The sequence below is a fragment of the Egretta garzetta genome, unplaced genomic scaffold (genome assembly GCF_000687185.1).
Source record: "Egretta garzetta isolate BGI_Z169 unplaced genomic scaffold, ASM68718v1 scaffold246, whole genome shotgun sequence".
Lineage (NCBI taxonomy): Eukaryota > Metazoa > Chordata > Aves > Pelecaniformes > Ardeidae > Egretta > Egretta garzetta.
The window spans coordinates 1771687-1789862 of record NW_009259976.1 but is presented as its reverse complement, the minus strand read 5'-3'; the positions used below and the strand labels follow the sequence as shown (position 1 = coordinate 1789862).

Sequence of the window (18176 nt, the reverse complement as noted above, 5' to 3'; positions counted from 1 at the left end):
CAGGGCAGAGGGGCAGCCCGCTCGCCCCTTCCCGCAGCCGGCAGCTCCCCTCCTTTCCCGCCATTGCCACATCATCAGCCCCTCGGACGTCCGTGGAAAAGGCTGCACGTTAGAGGTTTAAGAGAACAAGCTGGCGCAGCTGCTTGTGAAAAGTGCCTATAACTTGCCTGTACCCTGTTCAGATACAAAGGATTACATTTTAAAAACAAAAATCTTTATTTGCAGACTGACGAGCTGAAACCTTTGGCAAATAAAATCACTGTAGTTAGTCTTAGGTTAAGTATTGCACGTGGTTGAGCACAAGTCCTTGAGTGTGCCTTCTAAAGACACTTGAGGAGGAGGAGGGGTTGCATTTGGTTTTTCTAGCTCTCACTGACAATCCTGAAGTCCTTAGGCTGTACTTGTCCTGCTCAGGGATTCTTGTTGCCTGTGAAAGCGTTTAAATATTTATATTTTAAATGCATGCTCATAACAATTAGATCTCTTTTTCAGGCTTGTGTAAATCAATCATCCATTCATTTTCATTTTTTTTTGTTGGAGAACGTTACGTTTATTAAAAGAAAAAGCTGTAGTTTTGCATGTATGCTTTAAAAGTTCTCAGTCTTGCCTGCATGCGCTCTAAACTGCAAACAGACAGAACTTTGTCCTGTGGCTGATATTTATGCCAATCATAATCTCTGCCTGGTGTTTGAATGTATGAGACTTAGCTCCATAAAAGCAGAGAAGCAATGAACTATCAGATTGCACTCACCTTGGAGCCTGGCTCTGGAGCTGTGCTCTTGGTCAGGTTTCTTTTCTGACTAGTGTTGTGGTTCTGTTGAACATATGGGTGTAGTAGTATATGATATTGAGGAGGTAATATTAAAAAAGACTTTGTTTTAAAACTTGAATAAAATAAGTGCAAAAATAATAACTTTTTAACTACCTATGAAAATACAGTGTTCTGATACTGGCGGATGAAAAGGACATGGCTAATCGTTTATTAAACTTACAGTTTTAGAAGAAACAGTACTTACTGAATTAATTTCCTGGCAATAGCAATGTCTTATTTTCACACTTGTAATGACAAAACAAAATTAAATTTGTTTCATACCTTGACAGGTTCAAATATTAAGCAATAGCTTTTAAGGCAAGTTGGTTGCCTTCTGCAAATTTAAGTACTGCTGTGTGAATGCTGAACTTTCTGTTATTCAGCTGGGTTTTGAATTTACTGGCATGTAAACCAGAGTAGTTCAGAAAGTTATCAGAGAAGGAGAAAGGCTAAAAGATCGACACAGACAATCATTTGAATGTGAGGTTTTTGCAATTGAAGCTTCAAAAAGCTATTTGGCAGGCTTTTAAGAAATTCTTCAAACATTAGTTTGAAAATTATACTACAGTGTCAGTTTCCTGTTGATTAACTAGCCATTAAAATGGCTTACTTGTATTTGCATTCTGTTTTGGTAGGTTCAGGTTTACTAGTTGCAGCTCAAGATGCCACAGAAGATGAGGAAGCTGTGGAAGATACTGTAGTTGAAGATGAAGATGATGAAGCTGAAGTTGAAGAAGACGAGCCAACAGACTTGGTAATTGTACATGAGTGTTACTTCATAAGTATGAATTAGACTACAAGTGCTTGAGGCTAGATAGTTTAGATATATTTAAATGTGTTTAATAACATTGCTATTTCCAAATTGCTGTTTCCAGGTCTCCAATTAAACTTGTGTTCAGTTTGAAGTTTCAGAAGGATTTCTCTTTTCTTCTTGAATTACCAGTTGAAAAACCATGTGGGGACAGCCTGATTTCTGACTACCAAAACAGGAGTTCACAAAACAAGAATGCTGAGTGAGAGAATCAGATTCTCACAGAAGCCCCTTGTAGTTCTTTTGCAGCTTAAGTTGCGTCTCGGTAAACTGAGAAGGACATTGGAATATAGGACTACTTAATTCTGGCTTCTTTGGTACTGGTTTTTGAGGGGCAACAGAATCTTAGTTAAGTTCAGTATTAATTCTGAAAACCTTGTTTTGCAGCCCGTTTTTGCTTACTACATTCCTAGTCTCTGACACTTGTTGCAGGGTATGCATGTTATAGTAGTGGCCATGTTGCTGTTCTGGGTCACTTGCTTCAGCTTGACAAAGTGAAATATTTTATGTAGTTAGGTGATCTGCTTACAACAGTAGAGTATTAGGCTTGCTGGATGCTTAGCGTACTTAAATTGATACAAAAAGATCTTAAATTTCTGGTGTAAAATAAAGTTTGGGACGTTATTAGGAGGAAAAGACATACATGATAAAAATGGAGACCTGGTAAACTGTTCTTTGATTCTATTAAATTTTTACTATGTTGGTGAGCTTAGAGTCAACCAGCTTTACTAAGTGGTGGAAGGTATCCTTGGTATTCAGTACTGACAGAATATTATTAAATAACCTTCTGGATGTACTTTGCTATTTAATAAATAGTCTGTGACTGATACAAAACATTATACTTTTTAGGCAGTTGCTTTAATTTGTCACTGAAAAAGAAGATACAGTTTTGCATAGCATCTTGAAATCAAGATGCTTGGTGCTTAGCTTGGGTTCATGGCTTCCCTAGGTCATGGTACATGTGTGACTGATCCAGTAGGCTGTCCCCTGCTTCAAGTGGTTGGTTAAGCAGTGAAAGTGAATGATCTAACTGTAACTTGCAAGCAATTAGTTCAGACAGTTCAAAATGGGGTCAGCTTTGTTTTTTATTTGTTGGGGAGGTGGTGATTCCCATGTGGAAAATGAGCCCTTAATGCCTGCATTTGCCAAATTAGAAAGTGAATCATCACAAAGGTGAGCTTGAACAAGTGAATCCATGAACTTACTTAGTTCCAACAGTCTAACCATTTCCAGGCATACGTAACACTTAACTAATTAAAACTGAATGGAAAGCTGCTGTAAACACTTACTCTGTAGTGAAAGTAACTCTCATTTGCCTTATGGTTGCCTGTAATTTTGGAAATGCTTGTTTTCTAAATAGAAATAGCTTAGACACAAACACTTTTAACATTTAGATGCTATTCTTTTCCTTCCACCTCCAAACCTTACTATTGCTTTCTGATTATAAACCCTTCCATACAGCTAAATGCAGTTCAGATTAGTCACTGTGTCAGATACAAGTAGAAGGATAAAAGCTGATAATTATGCTGATCAAACCTAGAGGGAGAACAGACTATGTGCTAATCCTGCAACAGCATGAATTGATACTAATGTGTGCTGTTGTTGCGTGCTTTTACCCATGGGATTCTCGTGAAACAAGCATGGTCTTTGCTTCACTGTTCATTATAGGATTTTTCAAAAAAGTCTCTTGTCTTAGACAGAAGAAAAAGAGGAAGAAGACTTGTCAGGAGAACCTAAAGCCTCACCTAGTGCTGATACAACCATCTTATTTGTGAAAGGTGAAGGTAAGAGTCCTGTGCTAATCTACCATCTTCTTTACAGTTGCTTAGACTGTATCAATGTGTACATAAAACAGTGAAGCTCTGAACAACCAGAATCTGTTCTAGACACTCTCCATTTAGAAACAGGCTAGGTGTGGTGTATGAAGTTCCTAATGGTTAAATATTTTTTGTGTTTTAGACTTCCCGGCAAACAACATTGTAAAATTTCTGGTGGGCTTCACCAATAAGGGTGCAGAGGATTTCATTGTTGACTCTCTCGATGCTTCTTTCCGGTATCCTCAAGACTACCAGTTTTATATCCAGAACTTCACAGCTCTCCCTCTGAATACAGTTGTTCCACCTCAGAGACAAGCCACATTTGAGTACTCTTTCATCCCTGCTGAGCCTATGGGTGGTCGTCCTTTCGGACTAGTTATCAATCTCAACTACAGAGACGTAAATGTAAGCCTGACATTGTAACTAATTTTTATCCTTCTAGCTCATGTGGAAATGTCAGGAAGGAACTACTTCGTCAAGCTGCTTACCTCTTCAGAAAGTGAATGCCTTTGTGGTTTTTCAGGAAATCAGTAGATACATAAGCACAGTAAGCGACTTGTCTACATGTTTCACAATAGCTGCCTCCCCCGTACACTTAGTTCTGTATAGGTTAGGCTTAGTTACATCAGCAATGGAAGCTAGAATGCCTTAGAACTGTGTAGTAGTGGGCTGTAATCATTGGAGAAAAAAAAAATCCAAACCCAAAAAACTAAAGCTTTAAGATAAGTTAAATTTCACAGTGCTTTTCAGATTGGGCTTTGCTAACAAACTTAACTACCAGCCTGAGTCCCATCTGCAAACTTGACTTTAAGCAAATAAATGTCCAGTAATTGCAGTCTGAGGGAAGACTATCCAAAAGTATAAATGGGCATTAAAATAGGGGATTCTTTTTTTTATTAGTGGAGGTCAAAGTTTAACAGGCTTTGTACATTTGTGTTTTGATTATTCTAATAAGAACCCTTCATATCTAATATTTTGTGTTATAGGAAATAACATATTGAAGATTAGATGTGACTTTCTTGCACCATGAAGTTTGCACTTTTATGTGTTGAGTCAAACTTGCACTGCTTATAAACTTAATCAAGTCTTGTGCAGGAGTTACTGCTTTCTAGAGTTTTTCCAAGAACATGGAAAAAGATAAATATTTGTGTATGTGTTCAAGAAATGAATTTAAAATGTTATGTGCAAACTTTGTTACAGGGCAATGTGTTTCAAGATGCTGTCTTCAATCAAACTGTTACAATTATTGAAAAAGAAGATGGGCTGGACGGAGAAACGTAAGGAGGCTGGAGATTGAAGTCCAGTTGGTGTACTGGTAGAACAGGTTTTTCACAGCGCTGATGAGAATAGTTCCTGTATCCTCATTTTATTGAACATTGGGTCTGCTGTGTTTTGCTGATGGTGTAGCAGGCATTTGACTTGTACAATGCTGATAGACTGAAAATACAAACTTTTTCCCCAAGTTAAGATCTGTATTAGTATTAGGGATCTTTAGGATTGGTACTGTGTCAATGAGCAGTTTACAAATCTGCTTTGGTTCGGGGGGCTTAAGTCCAACTGTTAGTTGGACCTGATGCAGCTACATAGCAATTCAAAGCTGTTAAGCTTTTGTTATGATACTGTGCTTTTTCTTAAGAGTTAAAAATGGAGAGGGTCTGCAGTATTGGGCTGTGGGTCCTCTTGTGAAGACTGGAGTAACTTGCTTCTGGAGCACTCCAGTATAACCCAAGATTACTTAAACTGAAAGAGTATGAGACAGAGGAACTTGCGCTCATTCTTTGTTGCACTAATGCGTATCTGTAGCAGGTATCTGTCAGGAGTGGGATTTTTTTCTGTCTCAGACTTAAGTACATCTGACACACCTTATATGTTGCAAGCATATGCTGTGCTGATATGTTTTTAAATACTCCAGCACTGGAGTAGAATTTTAAGAGAACCTGTGAGTTAAAAAAAGTCTTCGGAAATACCTGTAGACAATGCTGAATGCTTGAATTCTGCCACAGGTAGAAATTGCCTGCTGATTCCTTTTAAAAAAAGGTCAACCAAGAGAAATAGCTGTTGCATTAATTCATGTTTCTCAAATAGAATAGCATTGGTGAAAGAACAATTGGTCACATGAAAATGTGTGATACTCTGATAAAGGGGCTCTCAAAAGAATTTAAATTATTAGAACCAGTTTGAGTTAATGTCCTGTGAATAGATAATTACCCTAAACCAGGGATGTTCAATTAAATCTCTTCCGTAGTTTAACTCCGTAATTTCCTTTGCCATAAATCTGAGTTAAGATGTTCAACTTGGAATAGATTCTTTACCTGTAAACTCATGCCTTCTCCCCAGATTAATTTTTTTTTACATAATTTGTGTTTACCTCTTGCTAAGTATCAACTGGTATTTCAGGTAGAATTCTTCAAAACAAACCAAAAAATAATTGTTTGCCTAGGTAGAATTCTAACTGTGGAACACAGAGCAAGATAAGCAAGGTCTTTCAAAGCGAATTAGTATCCTAGCAGTACTTGCTTTGCAGTAGTGTACTAAAAGCACGTGAGAGATTTTTAAGGGTTTTGTAAGTGGTTAAAGCAGTCACAAACATAAATATTACCTGTGACCCGACATCTTGAAACAAGATACTGCAAAAGAGTTCTTGCGGTTATTGAATTTCAATAATTATTTATAATTTCCCAGTTTATATGGCATTTTTCAAATGTTCTGTTGTTCAGAATTAAATTTAGGATTACAGTTTCTGAAATCAAAGTCAGAATAATTACTTAATATTTGTAAGCACTTCCGTTTCAGATTCATTGGGCTTTTTCCGCCACCCACCTCCTACAAAAGTTCTTGGGAAGGATCAAGTGGGCATGTGGCCAAAGCTAGGCTTAGTTTCTATGCCTCTTTGTAAACTCTCTTAAACACTTAAGATTGTTAGTTAATCATTTCTTAAACTGTTTTTTAAAGGATCTTTATGTACATGTTCCTCGCTGGACTTGGTCTGCTTGTCATTGTTGGCCTACATCAGCTACTAGAATCTAGGAAGGTGGGTAGTAGATTTTGTTTATGTATTTGTTAATGTAAGACCCTACTGATATGAAAAGGAAACCATTCAGTAATTGGTTCTGGCATACAACGATACAGGTAGAACTTTACAAGATTGACTTTTAGAACTAGGACCTTAGAGATTACTGGGAGAAACAGCGGTTTTTAAAAAAAAATGTTCATAATTGAAGACATTTAGGTTGTTTACCTAATGCTCTTTGGGTCTGCTCTTTGGCACTATGCTGAAGTGGTTGAATTGGAAGCTTTGATACCTTCCAGTCACTGGATGTGTGCACCTACTGATTCAGTACTTACTGGGTGGACTTTCCCCATGCTCTCTATTTCTATCTATTAGTTTAATCTAGGTCAAACTTTGGGGAAAGCAGCTGTCTGGTCCTTTATTTAGTTCTCAACAGTGCTTTGCCATAAGGTTGATGAGGGCCTTCTGGATTCCATTTATAATGCTGTGACAGCTAAGGGTTTGTCAGTGTAAGGGGTCTGGCAAGTAAAAGCCACTGAAAGCTTGTCTCATCTGCATGCAATGCGTAGGTTGTCTTTGTGCAGTCTGGCTTATGAAACTTTTGAAGTAGCTTCCCTTGGGAAGAAGTATGGAATGATTATTGTACTTTGAAATCTATTTTGCAAGGTGACGTACGAGAATATTGTGCTAATTTGAGAAAGTATAATGAAACCAGTCATTGCAAAATTTGATTAATCATCAGCCGTTTTTTGTAACAGGTGTAATGAATGTGCCTGTGCATGCATGAAATCTTGATATTTTTGTGTGGAATAAGTATCATGAGGCATTAGAAGTGGTAATGCCAAGCTTAGGCAAATAAATTGCTAATGGTAAAGATAGTTAAAGCTAAGCTACAACGACAGCTTCGTGCATTGACTAGCCTTCAGTTTGCATCTTAGTGAAATAATTGCAATTCATTAAATATAGCGTTATTAGTTATTTGTAATACCTGTGCTGTCAAAACTTTGTGGAAAGAAAAACCTTTTTTCTTGAATTTTCAGAGGAAAAGACCAGTACAGAAAGTAGAGATGGGAACATCAAATCAGAATGATGTTGATATGAGCTGGATTCCCCAAGAAACTTTAAATCAAATAAGTAAGTAGTCTGCCTGAAACTTAATCAATTAGTTGTAAGTGAATAAGTAGCTGATAGCAATTTCTCAGAAAAGCATACATCTCTTATAGAGAATAAAAAATTGTCTAAAGCGCTGTGCTTTATGATTAGACTGTTACATTAGCAGCCTATTCTTGTATACAACAAACTTCACTCATTGATACAAGAACTATCAGTGACTTTCACAATTTGTTCTGTAGACTCTCTTTCAACAGTATAAAATCTCTACCCAATACCTGGATCACAGAGGAGGTTTAAATAGGAGAAAATATCTGTCATCTCAAAGTTTTTGTAAGTTGTTCAGAAGTTTGCATATAGACCAAAGTTTTAAATAAGCATTAGAAGTGTGTATTAACTTAAGCCACATTAAGTCTTGGTATTAATGTCCTTCACAAGTCCAAAATTACTAAGTTCTACTTGATACCTGAAATGCCGTCAGTAAACCAAATACATTGTTTCTTTAGACCATTTCTGTGTTTGTGGATATTTCTAACTTCTCTTGCTGTTTCTTCTGTTTTGCTTTCCCATGGCTTCAGTGCAGAGTAGAAGAGGTGAGGCAAACTGGTGATCTAAAGAGTGGAAGTGCTTCATGTGTTGTCCATGTGATAATTAGGCATGGATAGAAGTACAGCTTTCTGCATGCAGTAGTTGATGTAGCATGAGCAGTAAAAGATGACAGGACAGATGCACGCAACCACACAAACACATTTTGTGTACATATAAATTTGTTATCATATATTATAAATATGTGTATATGTAAAATTTCTGGTTATATTGTAGTTTCAGTAGAATATTGCTGAAGTACTGTTGTCTCCTCTTAACAGTTCCCAGAACCCTTTATTTAAAATGTAGGTGTGTATCTTGCTGTAGTATCAACCTGATGTGAGGGATGTGGAGGACTGATCATGACCAATGTCTAAGTGCATCTTGTTTCACTGAGAGACAAACTTTGGCCTTTGGTATAATAGTTCAATAGTCAGGTTTATCTTCCTGGGCCTTCGTTATCCCAGGTGAACTCCTATCACCAGTAGCATTGGCTGGTGTGAGGTGAGAGCGCCTCAGTTAAAGCAAAGTGCATCCTAGGCAGGAGAAGTGCTTTGAAAACCCTTTGCAGCAACTACTTTTACTTGAAGAAAAAAAAAAACAAACCCCTCCTGTTTTGATGAAATAAGCATATTCTGAGCTTTATTCTGTGTAGAAGGGCTAGAGGCCTCTACTGTCTTTAAATGGGTTCAAATCCTGGCAACGTTTGAGTCCTGTTCCTCCATCCCTTTCTTAAGCTAAATAGGTATTTGTATCTTAATACCCGAAGTCTAGGAAAAAATGATGTTTAAATTGATAATTGTGGTTTTCTTTAGCTCCAGCTTAGTTTACTTAAAGCTCTACACTAGGATCCTTTGAAATACATGGCCTTCAAGATCCTCAGAGGTTCTTGACTCTTATTGTTGAAAGACACTTCATAGTGTACTGATTGTCTTGTTGATGTTTGGCACATGATGGCTGCTCCTTGTGTTTGCACGTACTCTAAACAGTGAAATTAATTGGATATGGTTCTGGTTAAGAAAATGTGCATTTTTGAGTCAACAGATACAGCTGGCAATCACTTAATCACTTCATACAAAGTATTGCAGCTTCACTACAATATTACCAGGATTGAAATTCTATCTACATAAGGACCATCATTGTAAAGGGCAATTACAGGCCAGTGATAAAGTCTTAAATGTAGGATGATGCTTCTGGCATCCAGTGGTCATACAGCTAAAGCTGGGTGGCTTCCCTGTATGGAATATCTGATTACAAAGTGACATTGTCATAGTTAAATGTGGATGCTTCCTGGAAAAGTGTGTTTTCTCACAACGAAACCACTTATCTTCTGCTATTAATCTGTATGAATGCAGAAATATTTCATGCCAAGACAAAGCTGTCTAAGGGAGGATCAATCACATTCCTCAGGCAGGTAAACTCAAGACAGTAATGATCAAAATAATTACACTTTTAGAAAGTTTATGAATTACCGAACACAAAACTTTTCTAAACAGCAGAGCATGCAGTTTCATCAGGGGTTTGGTTTTGGGGGTTGTGGGTTTTGTTTTATTGGCTTTTTTTTTTTGCATTTTAGTGGCTGGCAAATGGAACAGCCCTTGCCCTGGAGTTGCATGTTACAGAACAGGAACATCCTTTTTCTTGTTACCTTCTATTTAGGATGCTAATGGCTAAAAAGCCTTAACAAGTTGTTTGACTTCTCTGGTGATGCATTGCACTAGAAGGGCAGTTTGGCTTGATGTTTGGGAGGGAGAAAAATACATGGTCATGTAACATGTAATCTGAAGTAGCTGTAGCAATTGATGCAACTGTCTTTTTTTTTTTTTAATCTAGATAAAGCTTCACCAAGGAGGTTGCCCTACAAGAGGGCGCAGAAGAGATCAGTGGGCTCTGATGAGTAAATTAACTATTACAGCAGTTGAACCTTTACTAATCCTGCCTGTCTGGGTTTTTTGGATTGGAGTAGTGCAGAGAATCCATATCACCATAAGGAAAATACTGCTAAACATTTGGACTGAACAGATTAACTGAATGGTGTTAATGTTACTGAAAATGCACTTCTCTTTTTTTTTTTTATTAATTGTTGGGGGGCGGGGGGGAAGGTAGCCATTAAGATTTGTGCCTGCGTGTGTAAGCAGTTGGTCTTAACAGAACCATGTTACCTGAAATGTGCCTTTAGAGTTCTCTGTAATGCTGGCTTGTCATCTGTATGCTGTCTTTAAAGGATTTTTCTCCTCCCCCTAATCTGAATGTCTGGTGACTTAATCTGTCTTGATTGTATCATGTCTGTATCAGAACTTGTATGCATTTTTCTTTTTCAGCAAGTAACTTTGTTCTCTACAGTGCACACACTGAAGTTCGTGTGTGTAGTCCTATTACAGTGGCAAGGCACTGATCATCTAGATTTCTGCATAGTTTGCATTCTAAAGGCACAATTGGGTATAGCTGCTTGTAGTGGTAGATATTTTGCTGCTGTTTTCATCTGGCCATGCAGTGACCTAAACATCTATCTGCCTAGATGTTAGGAAGACTCTTACACAGCAGCAGAACTTGTGAAGCATGGAATTTGTGTGCTGAATTGGTATTACTACATTTTTTTTTTATACCCAACTTGTTAAATGGTTAGTTATTGAGTCGTGCCAGCAGCTTAGGTATTCTGATTATAGTGGTAGCTCTGCAGTGTTTACTCAAGAAATTGAATAAGCCAGAACAACTTTTCGGTAAGTTCTTGGTTCTCTCACAAAAACTAGAATGTCATATGTATCAAAATATGGACTTTTTCTTAAAGCTTTACATGGGGCAAGGACTTTGCATTTACTGTACACACTTGAAACTGAATTTGAAAAACTGTTGTCTTCAAATAATCTTTTTAAATGGCAAACTCTTTAATTCACCCTTTGCAGTTTTTAAATCTCAAACTTCTTTCCACTGGTCAGTACATTGGTCTGAGTTTTTTTTATCATCTTGTCTTTCCTACTAGTAACACAGCTGCATATCCATTAATAACTGTGTGTTAGTTCAGTACTAAAGCAGAAAAGCTACATGCAATCAAACCAAGATTTTCTTTTGTGGCAGGTGCAGTTTACATGATTGCCAGGTCCTGAGGTATTGATCCACATCCATAGCATTCAGGAACTTAACTGACAGTAAAAGGAGCAGATCATGCAGAGTGTCAGTTTGCTGCCATGCAGGCACTTGAACAAGGCTTGAATTGTTTGCATCTCAGCTGCATCCCTTCCTGTGTCTGCAGGTTATCTGGAAGCTGGTCAAAGCATTGATTTGAGACCTCTGTTTTCTTCTTTTCCTCCCCTTCCTGATCCCCACATGTGAAAGTGCTCTTTTAGATCGACACTTGCTCTGCAGGGACTGAACTTCTGAGCCAATGTATGCTGAGCAATACTTGCAAATCATGTCACAGCGTGTTTGAAGTGTCTAAGCTCTGAAACTACCTGTACTGGCACTGTTTTACTATATATTTTGCCAGAACAAACTGTGAAGATGTTCCTGACTCATCTTGCTATGGAAAAGATAAGAACAGGAAAAAGATGCTTTCTTCAACTTCTGATAGCATGGGTAGCCCAGGCAGAATATTTTTAATAGTTAAGATTGCTAAATGGTCATATAGATCACTTGGCAAACAGTTGAATGCTACCTTCATAAGAGGTACCTCCACAACTTTGTTTGCCTTCAGTGATATCATCTGACTGGTTCTGTAGTAGGTTTATGGGCTTGTATTCAAGCTTGCATTGATTCAGCAAAGTATTGTTGTATTAAATGCTTTGTATACTAAAGCCCTATAGCAGCACCTGATGTACTGAATTTAATGGATTATGTGTCTAACCAGACACCAAGAGACTTTTTTTACCTTCTGGTAATGGGTAATCTTAAACTGTATACTCTTAATTCTTCCCAAAATAGGAAGGTACTCTTTTGAAGGATGATGATCTGAGCTGTTCTAGGTACAATGGTACTCCAGGAAAAAAGACCAAGTATCAGAACAGATGATACTAATTTGTAACATCCTAGTTTATTTGTTCAGGTAAACAGTTTAGCCCTTACTGGTTGCCTTTTGGAGCAAGGTAAGCCTTTAGACCAGACTTAAGCACAGTACAAATAAAAAAAAAGACTAACTGAAGGTTTCAGCTTTCTTCTCTGCACTCAGTGGTTAACACCCAAATGCTTAAGTTCTAAGCATGAAAGAAGAGAGGAGGCAGTTTAGCAACTTGCATAGGAACTGGCACTGGGAAAGTCCAGTTGTACAAAGGCTGCCCTTCTGATTGTACAACTTGGCACACACTTTGGATGGCTCTAGTCACTTTCTCAGCCAGAAGCAGTTTGTAAGAACAGTGGCCAGCAGTCTGCTACTGCTCATGATAAATGAAGTGTAACAGTTTTGAATTCCTTGTTAGTTTGCTGTAGTTGAAATTTAGCAATAACATTCTAGTGTGTAGTGGTAGTTGAACTTTGGCATCTCTTACATTATTTATAGTGAATAAGCCAGTCTACTACACTCAGATTTCTTCAAATGGGGGAGAACATACTTGTTGCTTTATCCTGTTGGTTAACAATGTTTTTTTCAGTACCTGAATTTTCTACTCAATTTTTAAACACAGGTAGCTTAGTAGGACAGGTATGTTACTGAATATCACTATTAGCCCTGTAGGGCATAGTTTCATTGACTTCAAGGTGGAACAAGTAGCAATTCTGCTTATGCCACCCCTTTCTATATGGTAGCACAAGCATTTGTATAGTCTAGCATTCTCACCAGCCTAGTTTTCAGCAAGGTTACCACACAACTGCTCATGCAAGGTTATAAAAGGAGCAAGGTCTGTGAAAGAAGATGTGGTCTAGGGTTTCTTCCTTATTAGTAAGAGATGCTAAAATGGTTTTAGTAAACAAATAAAGTAAAGCCTTAGTATGAAGGACCACTATTAATTCCTTTCTCACGGCTCCTTACCTAATTAAAAAAATTGTGAAGACTTAGAGAGTCTATACTTTGGGTAAGAAAAACTGCTTTAAAGTTCATATCTCCAGTGGTAGCAAAGCATTAATTTAGCCATGCTTGAGCTGCATTTAATACTTGCAGCCCTCTGCATGCATCTGCTTTGTGACAGCAGTTCATTTTTTTCCCAGTGTCATTTAATCTGAGAAAGAATAGTGGCTGCTGTCAGACTAAAAGGCTGAAGCATCATCTTTATTCCTCATGTACAAAATAATAAAGTCATAGGCCACAGATGAATGGAGCAGACTAGTGATGGCAGTGCTTCTGCTTGTTTCAAAACAGTTGTGCTGCGCATGTTCTGTACCTTGGAATGGATATAGTCAAAAGCATCATTCATTGTTTATTCCTGGAATGCATGGTGCTAAACACAATGTTGCAGTTGAAAGCTCCATATTCAGGGAAGCAGCAGGAAAGTCAAATGCTAAGTAGGCTGTTTGTCCTGTGTTTCAGTGTGCCTGATGTACTGAGCAGCAGTTAAAGAGTCTGTTCTCTTCCCTTCTCCAAAGGAAGGACAGTACCTACCTCATAGGAGTGACACAAGGGCTGTTTCAGGAGTGTTTCAAAGTTACTTGAGACTTGCACAGTACACTTCCATGGAGATAGTAAGACATAGTACTAGCATAACTTGATGGTAACTACACAGGTTCAAGTTACACCAGTTTAATGCCCTCACTGAACAGAGTTTAGCAGTTTTACACTAGGACTTTTCTTAAATACACAGAGGAATTGCAGTTAACTTACAGAGGAGAGCAAAGCCAGAAAGATCTTATGGAATCTGCAAGAGTTTATAGTTAAGCTAAATAACATTCTTCTAACTTTTTTCCATTTATCTCTAAATTTTCCCAGGGATTTTTTTTAATCAAGTGATACAGGTGATTGTTTGTATAGATACAATCAACAGTCAGTTTAAGAATGACTGGTTGTTTTGGATGATTAAGTTCAGATGATGTACTGCAACTGAAATGTTAAATTAACATTTACTTTCTTACCTGCTGACTTTCATTTATAAGTGAGATCAGATCTCCTGAAAATGGCTGCAGGTTTTTGTAAAGTAAACTTGATTTTTTTTTTCTTAGCATTGTGTAGCTGCTTTTTTTTTTTTAAATAAAGCATGAGTATGGCACCAAAAAGCCTGAGTGGTATGCTGGTGCTCTTTTCCTTGATAAGCAACCTGTATTGGCAAATATGCAAAGACTGAAAACATGCTGTTCTTAAAAAGCTGCTTTTCTACAAGTGTATCTGGAACAGGAATAATAGAAGTATTCTGTGATGTGACAATGGACTAATATTAAGGTTAAAATTCTTTATAAGAATAAGGGAGGGCACTGGGAAAATGTTCAGTAAATTCTTGAATCCTGATCTGTTAGAACCGAGCCATAGTCCCCTACATTTCCAGAAATAACCTATTGTGAAACTGTAGGCAGCATGAAAAGGATCTGTTAAGATGCTTAAAGGCTGTTGAAGCACAAGGTTATAACAAGGCCAAGTCCCTATAGCTTGAAAGCCTGACCAAGCAAACAATAATAATATTCCAGGCAGTAATACCAAAAGCAAAACAAAAATGGCTTAAAGGATGCCAAGACTCTTGTATGTCTGAACTACATCTGTGGATAAGTAAGGGAAAGATTTGTGTTAAGATTCATTTTTAACTCCCAAAGAACATAAAAACAACTTGCAAACTTTGAAGTCTACCTCTTCCTTCCCTGAAGAGATCAAGATATTGACAACTATGAAGTCTCAAAAATCTATTCTAAGCCAGCCATTGCAGTTTTCATTTCAGTAGGCTCTCTTTCCATTCCCTCATGTTAGTAGTCTTGATTATAAACTCATATTAACCAAGATGCAGTAACATTACAACATTCCGGTCTCTTAACTGCTGAGAGACAACTGAAACTTACCCTGTCTTTCCTCATCACTTTTGGTCACATGGAAACCACAGCTTGCCCTGCCTTAACTGAGTTTTTTCTGTGCCACTTAAATTCACATAAGCTGGCTCTTTCACATAGTGAGGAGAATACTTAAGAGTTAACATTCATAGCCACACAAGTGTCTTAAGCAAGAGAAGTTTTCAAGATGACCTCTGTGTATGTTCTAGTACAACAGATGCAGTCCTGCCCTGTGGGGCTGGGATGGAGCAAGACAGTGTAGCTCTCATTCAGATGAAGCTTGCAGTGGTGGACCATGTACAATTAAAGCATTTACCCTAAAGATAAATACAATATAAGGTTCACTGGACAGGAATTATTATAGCCAGCAATACCAAAAGCTGCCAGCTGAGGGATCTCCCAAGTTGCTGACAGCTGCTGCTCATAACAGACAAGCACAAGAGAGCTTTAGGCCCTTCTCAAAGGGCAGTACCTAAATGCATGGGCCAGAGCAACCACATCTGGCTTTTCTTAATCATTCCTTGCTATATCTTGGTCACTGAAGTAAGTCTGAGCACTGCATTTTTCTGTCAGCCTAAGGTACCACAGAAGCGGGGGTGACAGCAGTGCTGCATATGCACTGTGTCACCTGGTTCCCTGGGCCAAGGCTCCTCAGCAAGGTTTCCTGCCACTGAAGTTAGGTTAAATTGGGCCTTTTAAACTCCCACCTGCACCTCAACCATGTTCAGACAAAAACAGGTCCACACTCCATATTCAGCTGGAGTATTTTTTCCCCCCATGAAAGCTGAATCAAAAGCATCCAGTCCATCTGGAACACTGAAGTGTACTTCCTTGTGTGAGCCTGGAGCCACAACGCTAGGGAAGCGAGCCGTGCGCAGGACTTTGCCATGATGGCATGCTTGCTCCCCGCCTCAGCTGGCAAGGCCACCAGAAAGTTTCCAAGGGAGACAGAAAGAAAGGACAAGCTATTTTCTTTAGCAGGAGTCTCCACAGAAAGGAGGAAAGCCTTAAAATACCCTACTGCAGGTCTCCATTGGAAAGGAAAGAGCTAGAATTTAAATATCAGCTGATGACAGTCACATACAGTATGGCAACCATTGTCGCCAAAATCACAGGGTGTAAATACCCTAACAAACTTGATTATGAAGCGCTTTCTGTTTTCCTGAGCGCCAGTATTTACAACTGAGTAAGTGCTTGGTTGGTTGTAATAGTGGTTCAATCAGAGAGTGGAAGTATTTCTCACAGCTGGAAACAACATTTTGCCCAACTAATCCTCACTGGACACTGCTATAAGCAAGCTGAGACCCAGGAGGCACATCCTGCGTTAGGCACCCTGGGAAAGGCAGCCTTTCAGAAAGAAAAAACAAATGAAGCAGGAAAGAAACGGCTCGTATTTTAAACCCCACACCACACAGGGACCATCTCCTTTCCAATGTATTAGTAGCCTGGCAGGTAGAGACACTGCAGCGTCCGGTTACCACTGCCCCGAACTGAAAGGTGTGGTGGGGATGAAGTACAAGGCATCAGTTGCAGTCACGTAGCCACAGTCATCACTGACGTTGCTCCATAGCGTTATTCCACGCTCACACAGGGCAAGACCTTCCCTAAAGGTCCCGGCGAGCCCCAACTCCCTCTGCTCCTGTTAAAAGCACCTCACTGGGTGTCATTTATTAGTCCTTCAATTCAGTGCTTGTGGTTACTCTGGTTTTCCTTCAGTGACGACCCCCAAGGGCCATCACACCATAGTTGCTATTTTGTTGAATTTGTGGAATTGCACCAAAACAGACGTCCCCAATTCACTGCAGCAGTAATCAGTACAGGCCACCAAGGATCTGTTGACAAACTGCAAGGGATCCCACAGCTGCAGTTCTGTAAAACACTGCCACAAGGAACCCTGGGAGGAGCTGCTATCATTTTTAATTAAGCAGTGTTCAAATTAAGTACTTTCATTTTTAAGCAGGTGTTTTACAGCTGCTAAAGAGTATTTTGGCTCAGAAAAAAAAAAATTCAAAACTGTTTGAGAAGTGCATTTGCCACAGTGAAATAACCAAATGCATTAAAAGCAGCGCCTAGCTCTACGCCCTGTGCTGAAATGTGATCCCAGGAGGTGGCACAGGTTGCTCGGTTCTCCAGATGCCTTCCTCTACCCTTACCTACAACCCTGGCTGGCTTTTCTAACCAGCTCAGCACCAATTCTGGGTTTCAGGTAGCTGTGCTAGAAGGCCTCTGTGGTTTCAACTCTGAAAGATACTGGCAGATAATGATCTAGACAGGAGATCAAAAATCAAACTCACTGTGTTGTGGTGCAGATGTTTCACGGGTTGCTGCGTATACATGGGCAGCGTGATACTTTTGATTTTCTCCAGCTGTGGAGCATAATGGACCTGGCGTAAGTAACCTCGAGGCCTGTAAAGCTTTAATCAAACAAGCATCTTGAAGGCAACAGATGAAAGGGTGTTAAGTATCCTGCCACCAAAAAGGGATTTACTGGCAAAGCAAGCAAGTGTACGAGCACTGTATCCCACTCAGCAGCAGCGCGAGAGCACGCCCCTGTCCTGCCGTGCTCTGCCTCCTCCCCGGCTGCACACAGGAGCCCCATAAATCAAGCAGGGCTACGCTTTGGTAGAAATCAGAAATTGAAATTTTCAGAGGGAAATGGCAATTAAAAAGGTTACAGGTTTTTTGTTTACAGCCAGGTTTTACCCAGTCACTCTTCCATTCCCAAGCACAGGTCAGGTGGTAAAGCCTGAGCTGCAGACACTTGGGAGAAGTATGTATTGGTCAAAGCAAGCGTACATCTCACAGCTAGCACTGCCATCACCATAAAATAAGATACAAATATTTCCTTTGGGTGCAGATTCATTAGAAGTCAGGTGCTGCTTGCTTAGAACAACAAATCTAGCTGCAAGTCTAAGCTGTCTGTCAATCCTGAAAGCTGGACATGAGCCGTCAATGTGCGCTGGCAGCCCAGAAGGCCAACCATACTCTGGGCTGCATCAAAAGAAGCGTGGCCAGCAGGTCGAGGGAGGGGATTCTGCCCCTCTACTCTGCTCTGGTGAGGCCTCACCTGGAGTACTGCGTCCAGCTCTGGAGCCCTCAGCACAAGAAGGACATGGAAGTGTTGGAGCGGGTCCAGAGGAGGGC

The 18176-nt window shown here is 39.3% G+C and overlaps 1 protein-coding gene across 1 annotated transcript in view; it reads left to right on the top strand.

Moving 5' to 3' along the window:
• SSR1 (signal sequence receptor subunit 1) overlaps window positions 1–11296 on the top strand; it is a 16869-nt gene extending 5573 nt beyond the window's left edge. Inside the window, exons 2-8 of the mRNA XM_035895903.1 lie at window positions 1447–1565; window positions 3319–3406; window positions 3582–3844; window positions 4640–4716; window positions 6392–6470; window positions 7490–7583; window positions 9978–11296. Coding sequence (XP_035751796.1) covers window positions 1447–1565; window positions 3319–3406; window positions 3582–3844; window positions 4640–4716; window positions 6392–6470; window positions 7490–7583; window positions 9978–10045 — 788 coding nt within the window. The 3' untranslated portion in view covers window positions 10046–11296. The remainder of the gene's footprint in view (window positions 1–1446; window positions 1566–3318; window positions 3407–3581; window positions 3845–4639; window positions 4717–6391; window positions 6471–7489; window positions 7584–9977) is intronic.
• Window positions 11297–18176: the final 6880 nt, after the last annotated feature.